Consider the following 17,477-nt stretch of genomic DNA (forward strand, 5'->3'; position numbering starts at 1 on the left):
CAGAAAACTGAAATGAATGAAAATAAAATGTAAAATGCAAAACTTTGAGATTTGATGTGGCCAGGAAATAGCAACAGCTGCTCCTGTGTTTATATGCGAATGCCGCGGGACTAGTTAAACCCGACCTTCTCCCGACTCCTCCTCAAAAACTTGACCAAACTGTTTCGTTCAATTGTTTTAAAATGTTTTTCATTCACTTCAGGCATTACTATAGTTGCTTAAATATTTATGACGACTTATAACTTAGCTTATTATTGTAAACATGCCCAGAGTGTATGTATCATATGGATGACGTCACCACCCACACACACACAAATAAACACCACACCCTCGTTGTGTGTATTGGGAATTTTTGTCTTGGCCAATCAAGTGACTTCTTAGCCAAAAAAAAATTTGTAACAAGCATTCACGTTAATACTAAACTATAAGAAAGCGCCAATAAAAATTAAAAGTGGTCAGAAATTTCAACACTTGTTGCCAGAAGTTGTTTAGTCATTGTCTGTCAAATGCCGTAGGTACATGGTAATAACATACTTAGCTTAATATGCCAACTTTTTTAACTTCCTCGTGCCTCGATGCCTTGGCAACATGTTGCTGCAACATTGTGGAACCCATGTTTTGACTGACTAGCGCTTCGGTGTTGCTCAACATGTGGCCAAATTTGTGGACTGAAGATTGCTCGACAACCACAAATTTCATTAGTTTGCAATTGTTTGGTTATTTTGCACTGTATTTAGCATGCAATGGAAGAGTGTCCTCCTCTGACCGAGAAGAGCTTCTTCTTAACGTACTATTATAATTTTTTTCTCTGAATCATTCTTTTTTAAGAGCAGGGCTATACTTACTTTCTAAAAACAAAACGAAGATGAAAATGTGTTACTCAAATTATATTTTTAGATATTTTTTACCATTCACTAAAAGGAAACAGAGTATATTTTTTGTATATCCCAAGACATACATACATATGTATGCCATTAATAAAGTTATGGGCTAGTGAATGGAGCTAATTGAATGGAGCTAATGGATAAAGCTAGGTATGTTGTAGTCCACCTTCAATAAAAAAAAACAAAAAACAAACAGGTATCTAAGTGCCTCTAAAATCAACATGCCGGCTTATACCGATAATTAGCAATTTGTGTTAAGCAGTTATAATATCACTACAATTTTGTTGTTAATATCCTTTAAATTTTCAGTGTCCTCTAAGAAGGTGCCACATTATTGGTGTCGATGCGCCTTCGCATACCCAGTTGGAAACCCGTTTTCGAGCTCATCACTATATTGATCACGGGCATTACTTCCTCACCCAAAGGCAGCAGCTCAAACTCACGTACAATCTTGGCCAGCATGACTTTCATTTCCAATAGGGCGAATTTCTGCCCGATACAGTTGCGTGGACCAGCACTGAAGGGTATCATGGCATAGGCACTTGAGGGTGCACCGTCCTCATGACGCTCAGGGCGAAACTTGTTAGGTTCTGGAAACTGCTCTGCATCGTTCAATGATCCCATTATGCCTATGATGATTTCCGTACCCGCTGGTACGACACCATCGCCATACTTGGAATGGGCTGCAGAAAAAAAAGTAAAGTAATTACCGTACCCAAACCATTTATTTTTGGCACTTACTGTACTTAAAATCTTCCTGTAATTTGCGACCAATCAATGGAATGGGTGGATACGTTCGCAATGACTCCTTTATAACGCTCTCCATGTACTTAAGGTCGGTCAGGTCTCGCATTGTTATAGGCCGTTTGTTATCTGAGCCCAACACTTCGCATACTTCTGCCAGCAGTTTCTCCTGTACTTCGGGATGGCGCGAGAGGAGGACGAGGGTAAAGCATATAGCTGATGTAGTCGTGTCATGACCCTCGAACATGAAAGTGTCGACTTCCTCACGTATCTCTGCATTCGTCAATTGCTTGCCATCGACGGTGGCCTGCAGGAGTACATCTAAAAGGGCCATACGTTGCTTAGCGCCCACATCATTATATGCATTAACCTGCCCCTGGCGCTGCCTAGCTTCCAGTGCACTTCGACGCTGCTCGATTACCTTGTTGGTGAACTCATGCATAATTCCTATTAGTTTCTTTTGGCGTAGCTTCAAGTGGGGTTGTGTCAGCGTAAAGATGACCTCGTTCTGTAGGAAAATGTTTAGCAAACGCCAAGCAAGGAGCTCGGTGCACCTGTAAGATAAGATTGGAAACTTCTTGATCAAAATTGTATGCTAGATTGGAATGAAATATTAATTAATTGCTGCTATAGGAACGATATTAAACATGTTACATAAAAACATGAATGTACATTTGAAAATGTATAGACAGAAGCCTCGTCGGACCACCACAATTAAGATCAATTTTCATACGTTCATAGTGTATGATGCGATGGAGCCAATGGTCATGAATCGAAAATTCAATTTATTTTTCCAAAGCGTATGAAAAAACGATCCTTTAAATTGTAAGCATAGCAGAGAAAATTTTTTTATAAAAAATAATATTCGTAAAAGGATCTATTCTTTCTATCCTTCTCGACTACATACGAGTACAATATAAATTAGTCACTTACTCATTCACTGCCTTTGCATAAGGAGTGCTCTCTGCTGTTTGTGCGTAGACTTTTGTGCCCATAGCTGTCTCCGCTATAATGTCCAGAGCAGCCAGACATATATAAGGATGAACATTGAAGGCAGTGAGACCATCTGCACGCTCTGCCAAACGCTCAATACACGTTGACGACTGTTGATCGAAGACTTCCACAAACTGCTCAAGTATCTTGAAGTGGAAGGTAGGCGTTATTATTTTCCGACGCTGATGCCATGTCCGTCCATCACTCAACAGTAATCCATTACCCAGCCACTGTGCAAGCGTCTTGTACACAGGATGCTTGACCAAGTGCGTCTGGCTGGAGAGCAACTGTTCGCTTAACTCCACATCAACACTGAAGATCAGCAGACGATGGAAGATCCACACCTTTACGATACGTCCATATTTACTTACATGTTTTCGACTAATATCAAAGAAGTCTGCGAATAAACCGGACTCTTAAAATACTCTCTTATGATATAAAAGAAATAAAGAAGGCTTCTAATTAAATTCACCTCTAATTTCTTGATAACTTCTTAGTAAAAAGAGGTTCTCCTGTGGGTATTTGCGTCATTCGAATTAATCTGACCCGTTACCGCATTCTCAATTTTAGAATTACAATTGAATAATTCAATTTTTAAAGTATTGCAGTATATATGGAAAATAAATTCGAGATAAATTTAAAATTAGAAATTTCAGATTGATTATTTGATTTTTTCGAATTAATATTGATTCCTAGTTCTAACACCGAAAACAGAATATTAAAATGTAATCTAAATCTATATATATGTATGTATATAATAAAGATTTCCTGACTAATCAACAACTACAGTGAATGAAAAGAGCCAGGGAGCTCAAATTTAGACACAAACCGTAAACAAAATATATATCTGACCGATATCCAAACAAAACTATTTGCCACACGGAACATTTCAAAATCACACAAACAAAATAAAACAGTTGCATAGGGACTTTTTCTGTTAATCTACTCACTTTTTTGGTTGGCAGTTAAGATTAAATGAACCGGTCCGATTAACGGAAGACAGTAAGGTCCGGGGAGATTGGCCACAGCATCGCGACGTTGTTTTTGGTTTCGATGCGATAATAATATTGCAGAAAGTAATAGAACAATTATGAGAAGCAACCACATATCGCAGTACACACGCAGACTTCAATGTCGATTCAAGGCTGATCGACTATTGTAAGCTCCGTGCAGTGTTCATTGTATATAACCAGCTGCGATATATCTAATCGTACTTGAATTCATTTTTTAAAGCTAATCGCGTGAGAACTGTTGGATTGAAGGGGAATATTGCTTGCATTGATAAGCGCCAACAATCCACCGGCAAGCACTTTCGGCGATTTGCTTATCAGTGCTGTTCTATTTTCAGCAAACAATGGAAAGCTCAAAAATATTTGCCCTGCATTGCCGTAATTGTTTTTAATTCAGTGCGTTGCCTGGCCCTGGAACGGGGCAACTTTTTTCAAGTAATTTCCGCTAGAGACACTCGTGCGGAAATTAAAACATTTGCCCCCCAATGAGTGAGTGAGTGTCGAGTTCAGTTGCCCCTTGGCCTGCAAACGGATAGAATGAGTGGATGAATGCTACACAACGCTGCGCTCAAAAAAACTAATTAACAGTAGCTTCCTGGACTGGTCACTGGACACAGGCAGGGATATTCCATCAGTTGACAAAGTGGCAGTCACAGCCAGGGCCACTTTGAGTTTGTAATGGATTTTATCATATTGTTTTTAATAGGAAAATATATATAGACTTACCAATCTATATGATCGTATGTCTGCATTGCAGTGACATGCAAAAAGTGTTTCCAATTGTAGATGCAACGAGCATTTTCAATTTTCGCAATGACTGTTTTAAATAAAGCGACCCATACACAGTTTTATGTTTGGGCCAACAGAAAGACTTTCCACATTAATTTTGCATATTAAAAATGCAATTTGTAGCGTTAATTGCAACATGCGAAATGTATCAGACAATGCCAGTGATATGGTCCAGACGCATACATGCATTTAAGCCGACAGGCGGGTCGACAGACACACAGAATGCAGACAAGTCACGTTGATAGGCGTTGGTCCAACGATGCGAATGCGTAATGTGCTCGTGTGTAGGGAGTTGGGTAAGGTGGTACGTTTGAAGTGAAGAGAGGCCCCCTTTTAGCTCTGTGGACTGTTCAACCACGTGACCGATTCCAATTGGGAATTTCAAACATGCTTTTTTTACGCCAAATATTGATGCAAAAGAAGAAGTCAAATATCAGATTTCTCTAATTTAATTTCTTATTTTATTTTATTTTTATTTTATTCTACTCAGAATATCAACAATATTTCTGTCGATTATATTATAAAACTTAATATAACAATTTAAGCTAAACTTAAAAGATAAGAAAGCCTAACAAAAGCACAAAATCAGAAAAAATACTATTTTGCGGGTATATAGTACCTTTAATCAGAACTTAAAAGCCCTGCAGCTTGCTTAATATTTTAAAATTAAATAAGCTTGTATGCTAATGACTATGCCTAAGTGCAGCACAGAGTTGAACGAAAGCTGCAACAACAGTTGTCAGAAGTGCACGGACAGAGATTAAATGTAAGGCTAAAACTTGTCTTAAAATGTACTTATCGCAGCGAAACTTTAAATAAGGACGCAAATCCACTGAAAGAATGTACATGTTAAATTTTGTTTCAACGGAGCAGGGAGGGCTGCTTAAAAAACAAACTTGTCCTGCTTATTTCGGTGGTACTCGCTCCGTACGAAAATAATATACTCTTTTCACTGTGGTCTAAGCCTTTGAGAATCAGAAGTTTGGTTAGTTCATTACTTTGAGAATGAAAGGGTTTGACCACGACTAAAAGGATAAATTGCTGCTGACCTTGCCGCTAAGCAAGTAAATTCCGCTTTGATTGTACTTGACAGTTTCAACAAAAAACCAAAGATAACTTAATATCGCGTTTGTTTTAAAAAATCCGATTCCTATAAGTCCAGAAAAAATCGCTGCATTTTTAATTCTTCAAAAATACATACATTTTTCTCAATATCTAATACTTCAAGTTGAATCGCATATTTATAGATTAAGTTATCTCGTAATGAAGATAAATTAGAACAAGTAAAAAAGCTAAAGTCGGGTGTCCCGACTTTGAAATACTCTGTACATATGTTTACAATAATTATAGAAAATAAACAAGTAAAAAAGCTAAAGTCGGGTGTCCCGACTTTGAAATACTCTGTACATATGTTTACAATAATTATAAAAAATAAAAAAAAAAAATAAATAAAAAAAAAATTGGATCGATTTTACCTCTCTCGGTATTCGAACTCACGTAAAGGGTGTATAATTGCACATTTACATAGCAATTGCGTCTGTGTGAGTGTATGTATGCCTATGCGCATCAATTCGTGTCTGTGTAAGCATTTTCGCAGTCAACCAAACAGCAACATCAACAACAGCCGCGGGCAGCGCTGCAGCAGCGCTGCAGCAGCAAATATATTTATGGCTATAACTTCTTGGTAAATCGGTCTATCATAGTGAAACTTGGCATACGGACACATAATTACTAACTGGGGGTATTTGCAAAATTTTAGTTCGAAATTCCAAGAATTACGGGAGTTAGAGAAAATCGCATTTGCGGGGGAGAGGGGGGAGGGAGGGAAATTCCAAAATATACATTTTCTGCGTATTCACACAAGGCATCTTGGACTAAAATTTGGTGTGCCTAGGTCTTATAGTCTCCGAGATATAGGCGATTATACGAATGGAAAATCGGGAAAACCCCCATAGGGGGGAAGTGGGGGGGAAAATCAAAAAAATAAAACAAACTCGTATAGAATATACACATAACGCATCTTCGTGCAAAATTTGGTGTCTCTATCTCTTATAGTCTCTGAGATCCAGGTGTTCATACGGACGGACAGACGGACAGACGGACAGACGGACAGACAGACAGACAGGGCTAGATCGACTCGTCTTGTCACGCTGATCAATAATATATATACTTTGTGGGGTCTGCCACGCCTCCTTCTGCCTGTTACATTTTTCAGCTCCCGCAAACCTAATATACTCTTGTACATTTCATGTACAGAGTATAAAAAAATTAAGAAAATAAAAAAAAAAATTTGATCGATTTTACCTCTCTCGGTATTCGAACTCACGTAAAGGGTGTATAATTGCACATTTACATAGCAATTGCGTCTGTGTGAGTGTATGTATGCCTATGCGCATTAATTCGTGTCTGTGTAAGCATTTTCGCAGTCAACCAAACAGCAACATCAACAACAGCCGCGGGCAGCGCTTGAGCAGCGCTGCAGCAGCGCTGCATCAGCAAATATATTTATGGCTATAACTTCTTGTTAAATCGGTCTATCATAATGAAATTTGGCATACGGACATATAATAACTAACTGGGGGTATTTCCAAAATTTTAGTTCGAAATTCCAAGAATTACGGGAGTTACGATTTGCGGGGTAGAGGGGGGAGGGAGGGGAATTCCAAAATATACATTTTCTGCGTATTCACATAAGGCATCTGGGACTAAAATTTGGTGTTCCTAGGTCTTATAGTCTCCGAGATATAGGCGATTATACGAATGGAAAATCGGGAAAACCCCCATAGGGGGGAAGTGGGGGGGAAAATCAAAAAAATAAAACAAACTCGTATAGAATACACACATAACGCATCTTCGTGCAAAATTTGGTGTCTCTATCTCTTATAGTCTCTGAGATCCAGGTGTTCATACGGACGGACAGACGGACAGACGGACAGACGGACAGACGGACAGACAGACAGACAGGGCTAGATCGACTCGTCTCGTCATGCTGATCAAGAATATATATACTTTGTGGGGTCTGCCACGCCTCCTTCTGCCTGTTACATTTTTCAGCTCCCGCAAACCTAATATACTCTTGTACATTTCATGTACAGAGTATAAAAATAACTGTTATGATGTGTTTTATTTTAAATAATTTTGTCATGTCACAAAGGCTTTTCCTTGCTCTTTTACTCTCTTCTAATCGCTTGATATCATTTCCTGATAAGACTTACGTAATAAATAGTGACTTTTATTCTTCCTGCTGGCATCGCATTAAATACATTCGCTATAATATAAATATTGAATTGTTATTATAAACCGATTTGATTCCAGTTTTCAACATGCATATAAACATTTGTATGCATTCTTTCAGCTTTGTGCTGGTTATTTACATACTTTGCTACTCTAAGCCAACACTACGTAGAGCTTGTTGGTTGCATAGTAAGTATATTTTTTCCTGGACGCTAAATTTTATCTTTGCCTTTTGCAGCTTTGCCATTTTGCGGTTTAAAAAGCCATTAAAAAATGTAATTATGTTGATAAATACGCCTTACTTGGCATTTTGCATTTTTATTTTGCTAACTTCCTTTTGACGTCGTCGCCATCGCCATCGCTGTGGCAGTCATGGTGAGACTGTTGCCATCCCGCCACTCAACTTTGGCCGCAACGGCCCATCAGAAATAACAAGAATAACAACAACAAGGTCTATATCAACAGCTGGCCAGTTTACTGGCAGGGCAGCGCTTTCTTTACTTTTTTTTGTAGCCTTTTTGCCAACAATTTACTCGCCATGGTCGGGCAAATATTTTACCATTCAGCCTTTTTGCGGGCCCTCGAGTGGCGGCCACTGTTGCATATACGAGTAATCGCAGTTTATGTTTATGACTACCTCTTTGTTCTACTCAACGCTGCCGCAAATTGTTGCCCTTATTTTCAGATCCTTTTTCAATTTATAGCTCACACTTTTACGATATTAACACGAACAATTTGCACTGAGCTGCAATCATTTCCAATGTGAAAAGCAAATGAATTTTCACAATTTCTGCCAAATAATTTGATTCCGCTGGGCTTTTCTTATAACGTTTGGCCATTAATATGATAGCATCTCATGGCCAACAGCCATTCACGATGCAAATTGTAAAAAACTTATATTTTTCTATTGGGTGGAATTGAACTTTTCCATTGACTACGCAAAGGCTGACTTAATGATGCTGCAAAAATTCGATTTCAATTTCAAGATTATGCCCAATGAATGGAATTACACTCTTGTCTCTATGCATAATTTATGACGGGCAAGACAGAGACGCAAAAAGAAAAGCTTATTAGTTCATAAAACTGCAGCAGTTGATGTGACCAGAATGGGGAGGGGGGATGAGAGTACGGTATTCTCCTCCCGTGCTGTCGAAGGAAGCGCTTGCCGCTCGCTTGCCATGCGAGTCACGTAGCGCTGATGTCCGATTTTTAAGTTTGCGCTGCACAAATCACGTATCCCACCCGTTGAGCCGTGATTCCAGAAAGAGTGGCAGACGAGCTGAATGGGAAAAGATGAAGCACGGACTCAAAATGGTATTAACACAACGCCAGTGCCATGGCCCAGAGCAAGCTAATGTTGTACTTATGGCTATTTGTAGTGCACTTTCTGTGGATTTTTATGATTTGTTTACGCAAACGAAACAAAAGCCGACTATAAAGCTAGACATACACTAAGAAAAAATGCAATTGAAAAATAATCAAACCACAGCATAACGTTTAAAAAAAATTGTTGTTAATTAGACCAAGAAGTTAATGGAAAATACGAGATAATGCTACAGTCGAGCAAGCCTGACACTGAAATACTCTATACATATATACTCTATACAAACTTCGCGCGCTAAGCTATATGCGCCCATTTCAAAAGCAAAAAGAAAAAGAAGAGCGAACACCCTCCGGCAGCTTTTGAGTGTAGCACTGAAGTGAAATTGATTCGCTACACTCAAATAAAAAATTATTTAAATCAAATATAAACAACGTAAATTTACTTAAAACAAATTTAATTACTATTTAAATATGAATAGTATTCAAAACAAACAGTAGATCTTTGTTATAAAAGTGTGTTAATGTTGAACCATATTAAATTTTATAAGGCACCTTCTTCAAATAACTTATAAAAATTGTAATATTTTTTTCAACTTTGATTCACAGTTTTTTGTAGTGGACTTAAATACACTAGGTAAAATATAAATTTAAAAGAGAAACAAAAAAATATTAATTGAAAAAATTTAATTAATTTAAATAATTAGAAAAAATGAACAAACTCGTAATTTCCCGGGCTCAGGAGAATCTGGATACCAAGTTTGGTTATTATAGCTCTTATACTTTCTGAGATCCTTGCGTCCATACAGACAGACAGACGGACATGGCTATATCGACTCGGCTTGTCATGCTGATCAAGAATATATATACTTTGTGGGGCCTGCCACGCCTCCTTCTGTGTGTTCCATGTACACTCGCACAAAACTAATATACCCTTTTACCCTTTGGTACAGGGTATAATAACTTGTATACACAAAACATCAAACCATCTATTAAAATAACGGGAATATCAAATACAAATTTTGCACATACATATATCAATTTTACTGAGGTATTTACTCGAATGTTTCAATCTTACCGTATTTGACATACTTGTACTCAATATGTACATATGTCTGTCCGTCCGTATGAAAACATGAATATCAGAAATAATGAGAGCTTAGAGATACAAAGTTTTATTTTTTTTTTTTTTTTGCCTTAAATATGTACGCACTCTGAGTTTATTCAGAGACTATGCAGACTTCTAAGAGCAGGCAGAACAAATGCATTTCAAAATGTTTGCGTTTTATCGAAGAAATATGGAGAACACTACGTACTGAAAGCACCAATCAAGGCAAAATAAGTACCAGCACAAATAGGAAGTTTATTTTATAAACATTAATATAAAACTACACACTACAAGTCGAGCGAGTCCTCCTCTTCGGATTAAACCGTGACTCTTCACAATCTCTCTTGTGATATTTTCTGTGTATGTATGTGAATGTATTAGATCCAAACAGACCAACTGTAACTCCATACTCAGTCCATGCGACTTAAACAGGAAGAGTAGCACCGAGTCTAATCAAACGTAACAAAAATGTAATGTATATAATAACTGTATAAATTCGCATTTAATATTTGATGAAATTTGGATCTGTAGCGAACTAAGCTCTTTCCAAACTCAAATCACTTGTTTGGAGTCGAAAACAACAAACGCAATGTTGGGCTCCAATATTAAATTGCTCGCGATGTTAACGATTTTCATTGTCTCATGGTCCGCGCTGATTTTACTCTATTCTGTTTGGTATTTGTACGCACCTTTCACAGACAAAACTATCGACCTGGATCCAATATTTCAACCTTACGGCAGAGCACAGGATATCGTACTACCTAATTTTCCACCTCCTCCAAGTGAAGAGAAACGGGATTGGCACGATTATTTGGCCATGAAACGCGATGCCAAGCGTGTGGGCCTTGGTGAACATGGAGAGGCAGCCAAATTGAATAATTCGATGGGCGGCTTGCAGCTTAAGCTGTATAGGAAATACGGTTTCGATGCGCTGCTCTCCGACTCTATATCTGTGAATCGCTCGTTGCCCGATGCACGGCTTTTGACGTGAGTTTGTCAGATCCAAAAACGTCAAAACGCAATAACCAATTTCAATTTCCCACAGCTGCAAAAAGAAACTGTATCTGAGTGTACTACCAATGGCGAGCATCATTATAATTTTCTTTAACGAGTATTTGAGTGTGCTGCAGCGCTCTGTGCATAGTGTAATTAATCGCTCACCACCTGAGTTGATTAAAGAGGTTATATTGGTGGACGACTACAGTGATCGTGATCATCTCCACAAGCCGCTAGAGGACTATATAGCCGGCCATTTTACAAATGTGCGGATTATTCGACAACCTCGACGAATGGGTCTGATGGCTGCCCGAACTGCAGGTGCACGGAATGCGACCGCGGAGATTCTGGTCTTTCTGGACTCCCACATCGAAGCCAATCACAATTGGTTGCCACCATTGTTGGAGCCTATTGCACTAAATAAGCGAATAGTCGTTACTCCCTCTATTAATGCAATTAGTTTTAACAGTTTCAGTGTAGGTAAAAAAAAAACTTACAGGCGTGATGGCTTCATGTGGAATCTTGTGTATATGGATCTACCACGGCTACCCGAAGACTTGAAGTTTCCGGACAAGCCTTTTAAAAGTCCTATTATGATGGGTGGACTATTCGCTTTAGCGTCACAGTTCTTTTGGGAGTTGGGAGGATACGACGAGGGGCTGGATATTTATGGTGGCGAACAATATGAGTTAAGTTTCAAAATATGGATGTGTGGAGGCGAGTTGTATAATGTGCCTTGTTCACATGTTGCACACATCTATAACCGGAATAAAAAAAACTATAAGCTACCAGTTGCACGATCGAATTATTTCAGAAAGGTAAGCTCGAATAAATTGATGATGATATGATAACAATCATGTCTTCCGTCCTTACTGCTCTTTACGGAAATATTTTATGTTATTGTAGCTCCTATACTACATGACCATGGTCCGTGAAGTAGATTTACAATTTTATTGTACACTTGGTCATCTACCATTTGCGTCACACGAAGTTTGCTGTAAAGCCATTTGCTTTAAGAATATCAGCCTGCCCGCATATTTCAAATGTATAAAAGAACATTGTATGGTGGTCTCTGAATTTTATTTATTTATAATATTATCATTTATTATTTTATTGATGTATGAAATTTGATCAATTTTCACAGAATATGAAACGGATGGCACAAGTGTGGATGGATGATTTCAAACAATTTGTTCAAAAACCACTTCATAATGTCAACGCGGGTGATCTCACCAAACAAAAAGCGCTGCGATCTAAATTAAAGTGCAAATCCTTCAAGTGGTATTTAAAAAATGTGGCATTTGATATTGTAGACAGATTTCCACCATATATATATGCCTCCGGTGCCATACAAAATTTGGGAAATGTCAATATGTGGTAAGACCTCCGACATATTTCGTTTACGCCATATGCTCAATCGATGTTGATTTTTCACAGTGTGGACGTGCTTGGAAATGATACTTTGAAGCCTATTGGCCTACATCATTGTGCCAGAAACTTGATTCGCCCCAAACAGTCGCAATTTTGGGTACTCAGCCCCCGTAAAGAATTGCGCTTACAATTGCAAAACAAATATACAAAATGCCTAGAGGTCCATACATTGAAACGTAATGCTCCAGTGTGGCAAAGTCCATGTCACAGAAATGGGGGAAATCAGTACTGGAACTACGATTACAAGACCGGACTTCTACAGTATCGTAAAGAGGGTGAACGTTGCCTGGAGATGTTGCCGCTGAAAAAAACGGTGGTCGTCAATGCGTGCAACAAAAGCAATATGTACATGCAATGGAACATCGGATTTGTTAATCGGAAAGCGCTTAAAAATATCGAAAGTTTGTGAAATTTGTTGAAGGGCGTTTCATAACTAAGATTTTAGAACAGTTATAGAAAATCACGATGGAAATGCAAGAATCTGGCGAGCTCAACTCTTAATTAAAAGCTTCTGATAAAAGCTTCCCTTTTCAGCCGGAATCTCCGACCAAGAACGGTCTCTGAGACGGAACATAACCTGTCGGACTGGTTAATAAACCTAACCCGAAAATTAGCATTTAAGTAATTCTTAGCCTTCTTTATCTGTTAAGTTTTTCTTTTTATTTGGTAGATCTACTGACGCCTCTGACAACTCTTGCCTGTGAGTCGGAGGCGTTTATTAAATATTTTGTAAATCGATTAGATTTCTCCTACTTTGGCTTTCCTTGCTCAGAAAAGCTTTCGCTTGTCTTTGCATTCGGTCGTGTTTTTACTTAGCTCCACTTTTTATTAATTTTCACTTTAAATTCCGAGCTTTTTTACCATTTAAATAACTCACGCAGATACGGGCTCAATTCCCGCTTCGAGTTGTTATTAAATATCGCCTTGTGAAAGACCGGATTGCAGACCTATTGAAATGGAGATGCGAACGTTCATGGCTCAAACCAGGAATGGACTTAAGGATATAAATGATGACTTAAGATCGCTTGCCTCCAACTCCTCGACTCCTTTTTTAACGGATTACAACTGCTGTCTGAGTCTCCTAAAAGGAAAGATAATAATAGTTCTGGAGAAAAATAGTTTCGCATAAAAACATTTCTTGGAATTGACCGATATGGCAAGTTTGGGTAATTATTTTTGTCACCAAAAGCAGATTTTAGATTTTAGATTTTGGGCTTTCTTTAATTATTATTATTATTATTATTGTAGCCCGTAGGCTAAAAAAAGGTATATAAGGTTTCTCCAAAGTATGTAACAGGCAGAAGGAGGCATTATATATATTCTTAATCAGCATGTTTGTCCGTCTGTTTGTCTGCTTATATGAGTTCATAAGAAGCTACTGACACAACAAAGAAAACAATTGATTTTCTTTAATATATCATAATACTGGACTTGCAATTATACTTTTTTTTATGAATTACTAGTAACAAAATAATTATAGCGTCTTCGTAGACTAACTGCGTGTCTAATTAAGTGGAAAAATTTGTATTTTTTTAAAAGAAATTTTAATCAGCAGCTGCAGTCTCACTTCAGTTCTGTCTCTTACAATGCTGCGCTCCAATTTGGAACTTATCGCGATGTTAACGATTTTTATTATCTCGTGGTCTGCGTTGTTTTTACTTTATTCCGTTTTTAATTTGTACGCACCTTTCACAAACAAAACTATTGACCTGGATCCAATATTTCAACCTTACGGCAGAGCCCAGGATTTACTGCCAGCAGATTTCCAACCTCGTCCAAGTGAAGAGAAACGGGATTGGCACGATTATAAGGCTATGGAACAAGATGCCAAGCGTGTGGGTCTTGGTGAACAGGGAAAGGCAGCCAAATTGAAGAATTCGACTCGCGATTTACAGCTTAAGTTGAATGAGAAATACGGTTTCAATGCGCTGCTCTCCGACTCTATATCAGTTAATCGTTCCTTGCCAGATATTCGGCCTCCGAAGTGAGTTTATCAGAACCAATCACAACACAATATGCAATTTAATTTTCCCATAGCTGCAAAAAGAAACTGTATCTGAGTGTGCTACCCAAGGTGAGCATTATTTTAATTTTCTACAACGAGTACTTCAGCGTGCTGAAGCGATCTTTGCATAGTGTTATTAATCGCTCACCGCCTGAGTTGATTAAAGAGATTATACTGGTGGACGACTACAGTGATCGTGATCATCTCCACAAGCCGCTAGAGGACTATATAGCCGGCCATTTTACGAATGTGCGGATTATTCGACTACCTCGACGCATGGGTCTGATTGCCGCCCGAACTGCAGGTGCACGGAATGCGACCGCGGAGATTCTGGTCTTCCTGGACTCCCACATCGAAGCCAACCACAATTGGTTACCACCATTGTTGGAGCCCATCGCACTAAACAAGCGAATGGTCGTATGTCCCATTATTGATAGTGTTAATTATAACAATTTTGAACTAAGTGAGTTTAGACCTAAAGGCCATCGTGGTGCTTTCACAAGAGATTTGGCGTATGTAATTCTCGGGCTACTACCAGAAAACATAAAGTTTCCGAGCAAGCCTTATAAGAATCCTGTCATGATGGGTGGACTATTCGCCATATCGACACAATTCTTTTGGGAGTTGGGAGGTTACGACGAAGGTCTAGATATTTATGGTGGCGAGCAATTCGAGTTAAGTTTCAAAATATGGATGTGTGGAGGAGAAATGTATAATGTGCCTTGTTCTCGCGTGGCACACGTCTTTCCTAGTCCACACAAAAAACCGTACAACGTTCCAGCTGGACGATCGAATTATCTCTTTAAGGTAAGTTCCAAAAAGATGATGTATTGTACCCGTAGTCTTCGCAGTAGATTCGTTCAATCTTACCTTAAAGAAAATATTTTATAAATAAAATATTTCGACAGGGGCGTATGCAGCTTTTTCCAAAGGCTGGGACAAAAAAAATAAAATTTTGATTAAATAATGCATACTTCCTCAGTACAAATGTATCTAAGACATAGAAGTAAGTGTGCCAGACGCCACAAAGTATATAAGTTCTTGATCAGACGGGTCGGTATTGCCACTTTGTAGCCTGATTCTTCTTAGTCCGATAATGAACAAGATTGGGTTTTTTGGAATTCTTGGAATTTTTACAGAGCTCTTAAAATTTGATAATTACATCCGGGTTGTTATTATGTTCAGTCAGCGCCTATTGTTCAGTTTTATTGTGTTAGGCCAATTTTTAAGAAAGTATAGTTATTGATTTCAACTCTGCTCAAGCTCTACAGCATACATTAGCTGTTGTTGTTGTCGTTGGCTATAACTCTCTTTCAAATTAGACTATCATGATGCCACATAACCACTTACTGGAGGTATTTGCCAAATTTAATTGAGAGCTATAGAAAAGCAGTAATTACCCTGGAGAGAGGGAGGGAAATTCCGAAATGATCAAGAATATATATACTTTTTAGGGTCTGCGACACCTCCTTCTCGCTGTTCAATTTTTTACCTCCTGCAAACCTAATATACTTTTGCACCTTTTATGTACAGAGTACGATTTTGATTTTTAACTCTGCTTCAACAGAATTATAAACGGGTGGCAGAAGTGTGGATGGATGGATACACAAAATATATAAGTTGGTATTACGAAGCAGGTGATATCGACGTGGGTGATCTCACCAAACAAAAAGCGCTGCGATCCAAATTAAAGTGCAAATCCTTCGAGTGGTATTTAAAAAATGTCGCATTTGATGTTATAGGTGGATACCCTCCATTTATGTATGCCTCCGGTGCTATACAAAATTTGGGAGATGCTAATATGTGGTAAGAAATCTGATATATTTGGCTTGTACCTTATGCTCATTCAATGGGGTTTTTCCTAGTGTGGACGTGCTTAGACATGATTTTTTGCAGCCTATTGGCCTATATACTTGTGCCGAAAATTTGGTTTTCCCACAACTTCCGCAATTTTGGACGCTGACTCCACATTGGGAATTGTATATGCATAACAATTTTATGTGTCTGGAGGTCCGCACCTTGAAACGCAATGCGCCAGTGTGGCAAAAACCATGTCACAGAAAAGGGGGAAATCAGTTCTGGAACTACGATTACAAAAGCAGACTTCTGAAGAATCGTGAGGACGGCAAACGTTGCCTCGAGATGTTGCCGCTGAACAAAACGGTGGTCGTCAATGCGTGCAACAAAAGCAATATATACATGCGGTGGAATATTGGTTTTATCAATCGAACAGCCCTCCAAAACATCAGCTACACATAATTTATGGAATTTAATGTAAGACGTTTTATTAATAGGATTTTAGCTTCATAAAAAGAAGTACCATTACCACAAATACCATTATAAGATGTATGATTATGTGTCTCATAAAAAGTATCTGATCTTAGCAATAGTTCTGTTTTAATCGACGGACTGACAATACAAGTATAATTAGATATTAATCAATGAATAAACAAGAATGGAATGCTAGGATCGAAAGGCCCAAAATCTTATACAGCCTGTGTCCACTCTAAAAAAATATGTTTTAATTATTTTCTTTTTAATCTAATTAAATGCTTCGGAAAACATGAACTTGATCTGCCTAAGTCATGGGGAACCTGGAAAATAAGTTTGGGTATTTCAGCTCTTATAAAAATGAGACAAATATTTTATTGTAACACATAAATATTTATTGATCTCTGCCATTGAATCACTCTAGTTTCTTTATAAATTTGCTGATTAAGTGCAAGCCAATTTATTTACAGCAAACACTGTTAGATTTACTGCAATAATGAGGAAAACGTCTAACAAAAATCCAATTTTCTTAAACACTCCATTTAAGGGAGAAAAAAATATATAATATACGATTATAGGCTTTACAAGTTGTAGGCTTATTAAATACCTGTTTAAAATGTGCATGTCTATCAAATCCATAATATAGCCATAATTAAACAACTTGGTCCTTATATTCTCGGTTTCTATTTTTT

General features: G+C 38.1%; 3 protein-coding genes across 3 annotated transcripts; 2 read left to right on the forward strand and 1 right to left on the reverse strand.

Moving 5' to 3' along the window:
* Nucleotides 1-1,141: 1,141 nt before the first annotated feature.
* Nucleotides 1,142-3,728, reverse strand: LOC115628417 (cytochrome P450 4d8). Its single transcript, XM_030524505.1, has 4 exons — nt 3,572-3,728; nt 2,562-3,018; nt 1,626-2,182; nt 1,142-1,567 (listed from the first exon to the last, which is right to left on the reverse strand). Exons 1-4 carry the CDS (start codon nt 3,726-3,728, stop codon nt 1,200-1,202), a joined length of 1,539 nt encoding a protein of 512 aa, XP_030380365.1. The 3' UTR covers nt 1,142-1,199.
* Nucleotides 3,729-10,756: 7,028 nt separating this feature from the next.
* Nucleotides 10,757-13,075, forward strand: LOC115628364 (N-acetylgalactosaminyltransferase 6-like). The gene is made up of 4 exons (XM_030524441.1): nt 10,757-11,069; nt 11,128-11,896; nt 12,223-12,455; nt 12,516-13,075. Exons 1-4 carry the CDS (start codon nt 10,900-10,902, stop codon nt 12,916-12,918), a joined length of 1,575 nt encoding a protein of 524 aa, XP_030380301.1. The 5' UTR covers nt 10,757-10,899; the 3' UTR covers nt 12,919-13,075.
* Nucleotides 13,076-14,095: 1,020 nt separating this feature from the next.
* On the forward strand, nt 14,096-16,791 carry LOC115628418 (N-acetylgalactosaminyltransferase 6-like). Its single transcript, XM_030524506.1, has 4 exons — nt 14,096-14,493; nt 14,547-15,321; nt 16,082-16,320; nt 16,380-16,791. Exons 1-4 carry the CDS (start codon nt 14,096-14,098, stop codon nt 16,771-16,773), a joined length of 1,806 nt encoding a protein of 601 aa, XP_030380366.1. The 3' UTR covers nt 16,774-16,791.
* The last annotated feature ends 686 nt before the right edge of the window (nt 16,792-17,477 follow it).

Source organism: Scaptodrosophila lebanonensis, unplaced genomic scaffold (assembly GCF_003285725.1).
Source record: "Scaptodrosophila lebanonensis strain 11010-0011.00,11010-0021.00 unplaced genomic scaffold, SlebRS2 tig00000113-arrow-arrow-pilon, whole genome shotgun sequence".
Taxonomy (NCBI): domain Eukaryota; kingdom Metazoa; phylum Arthropoda; class Insecta; order Diptera; family Drosophilidae; genus Scaptodrosophila; species Scaptodrosophila lebanonensis.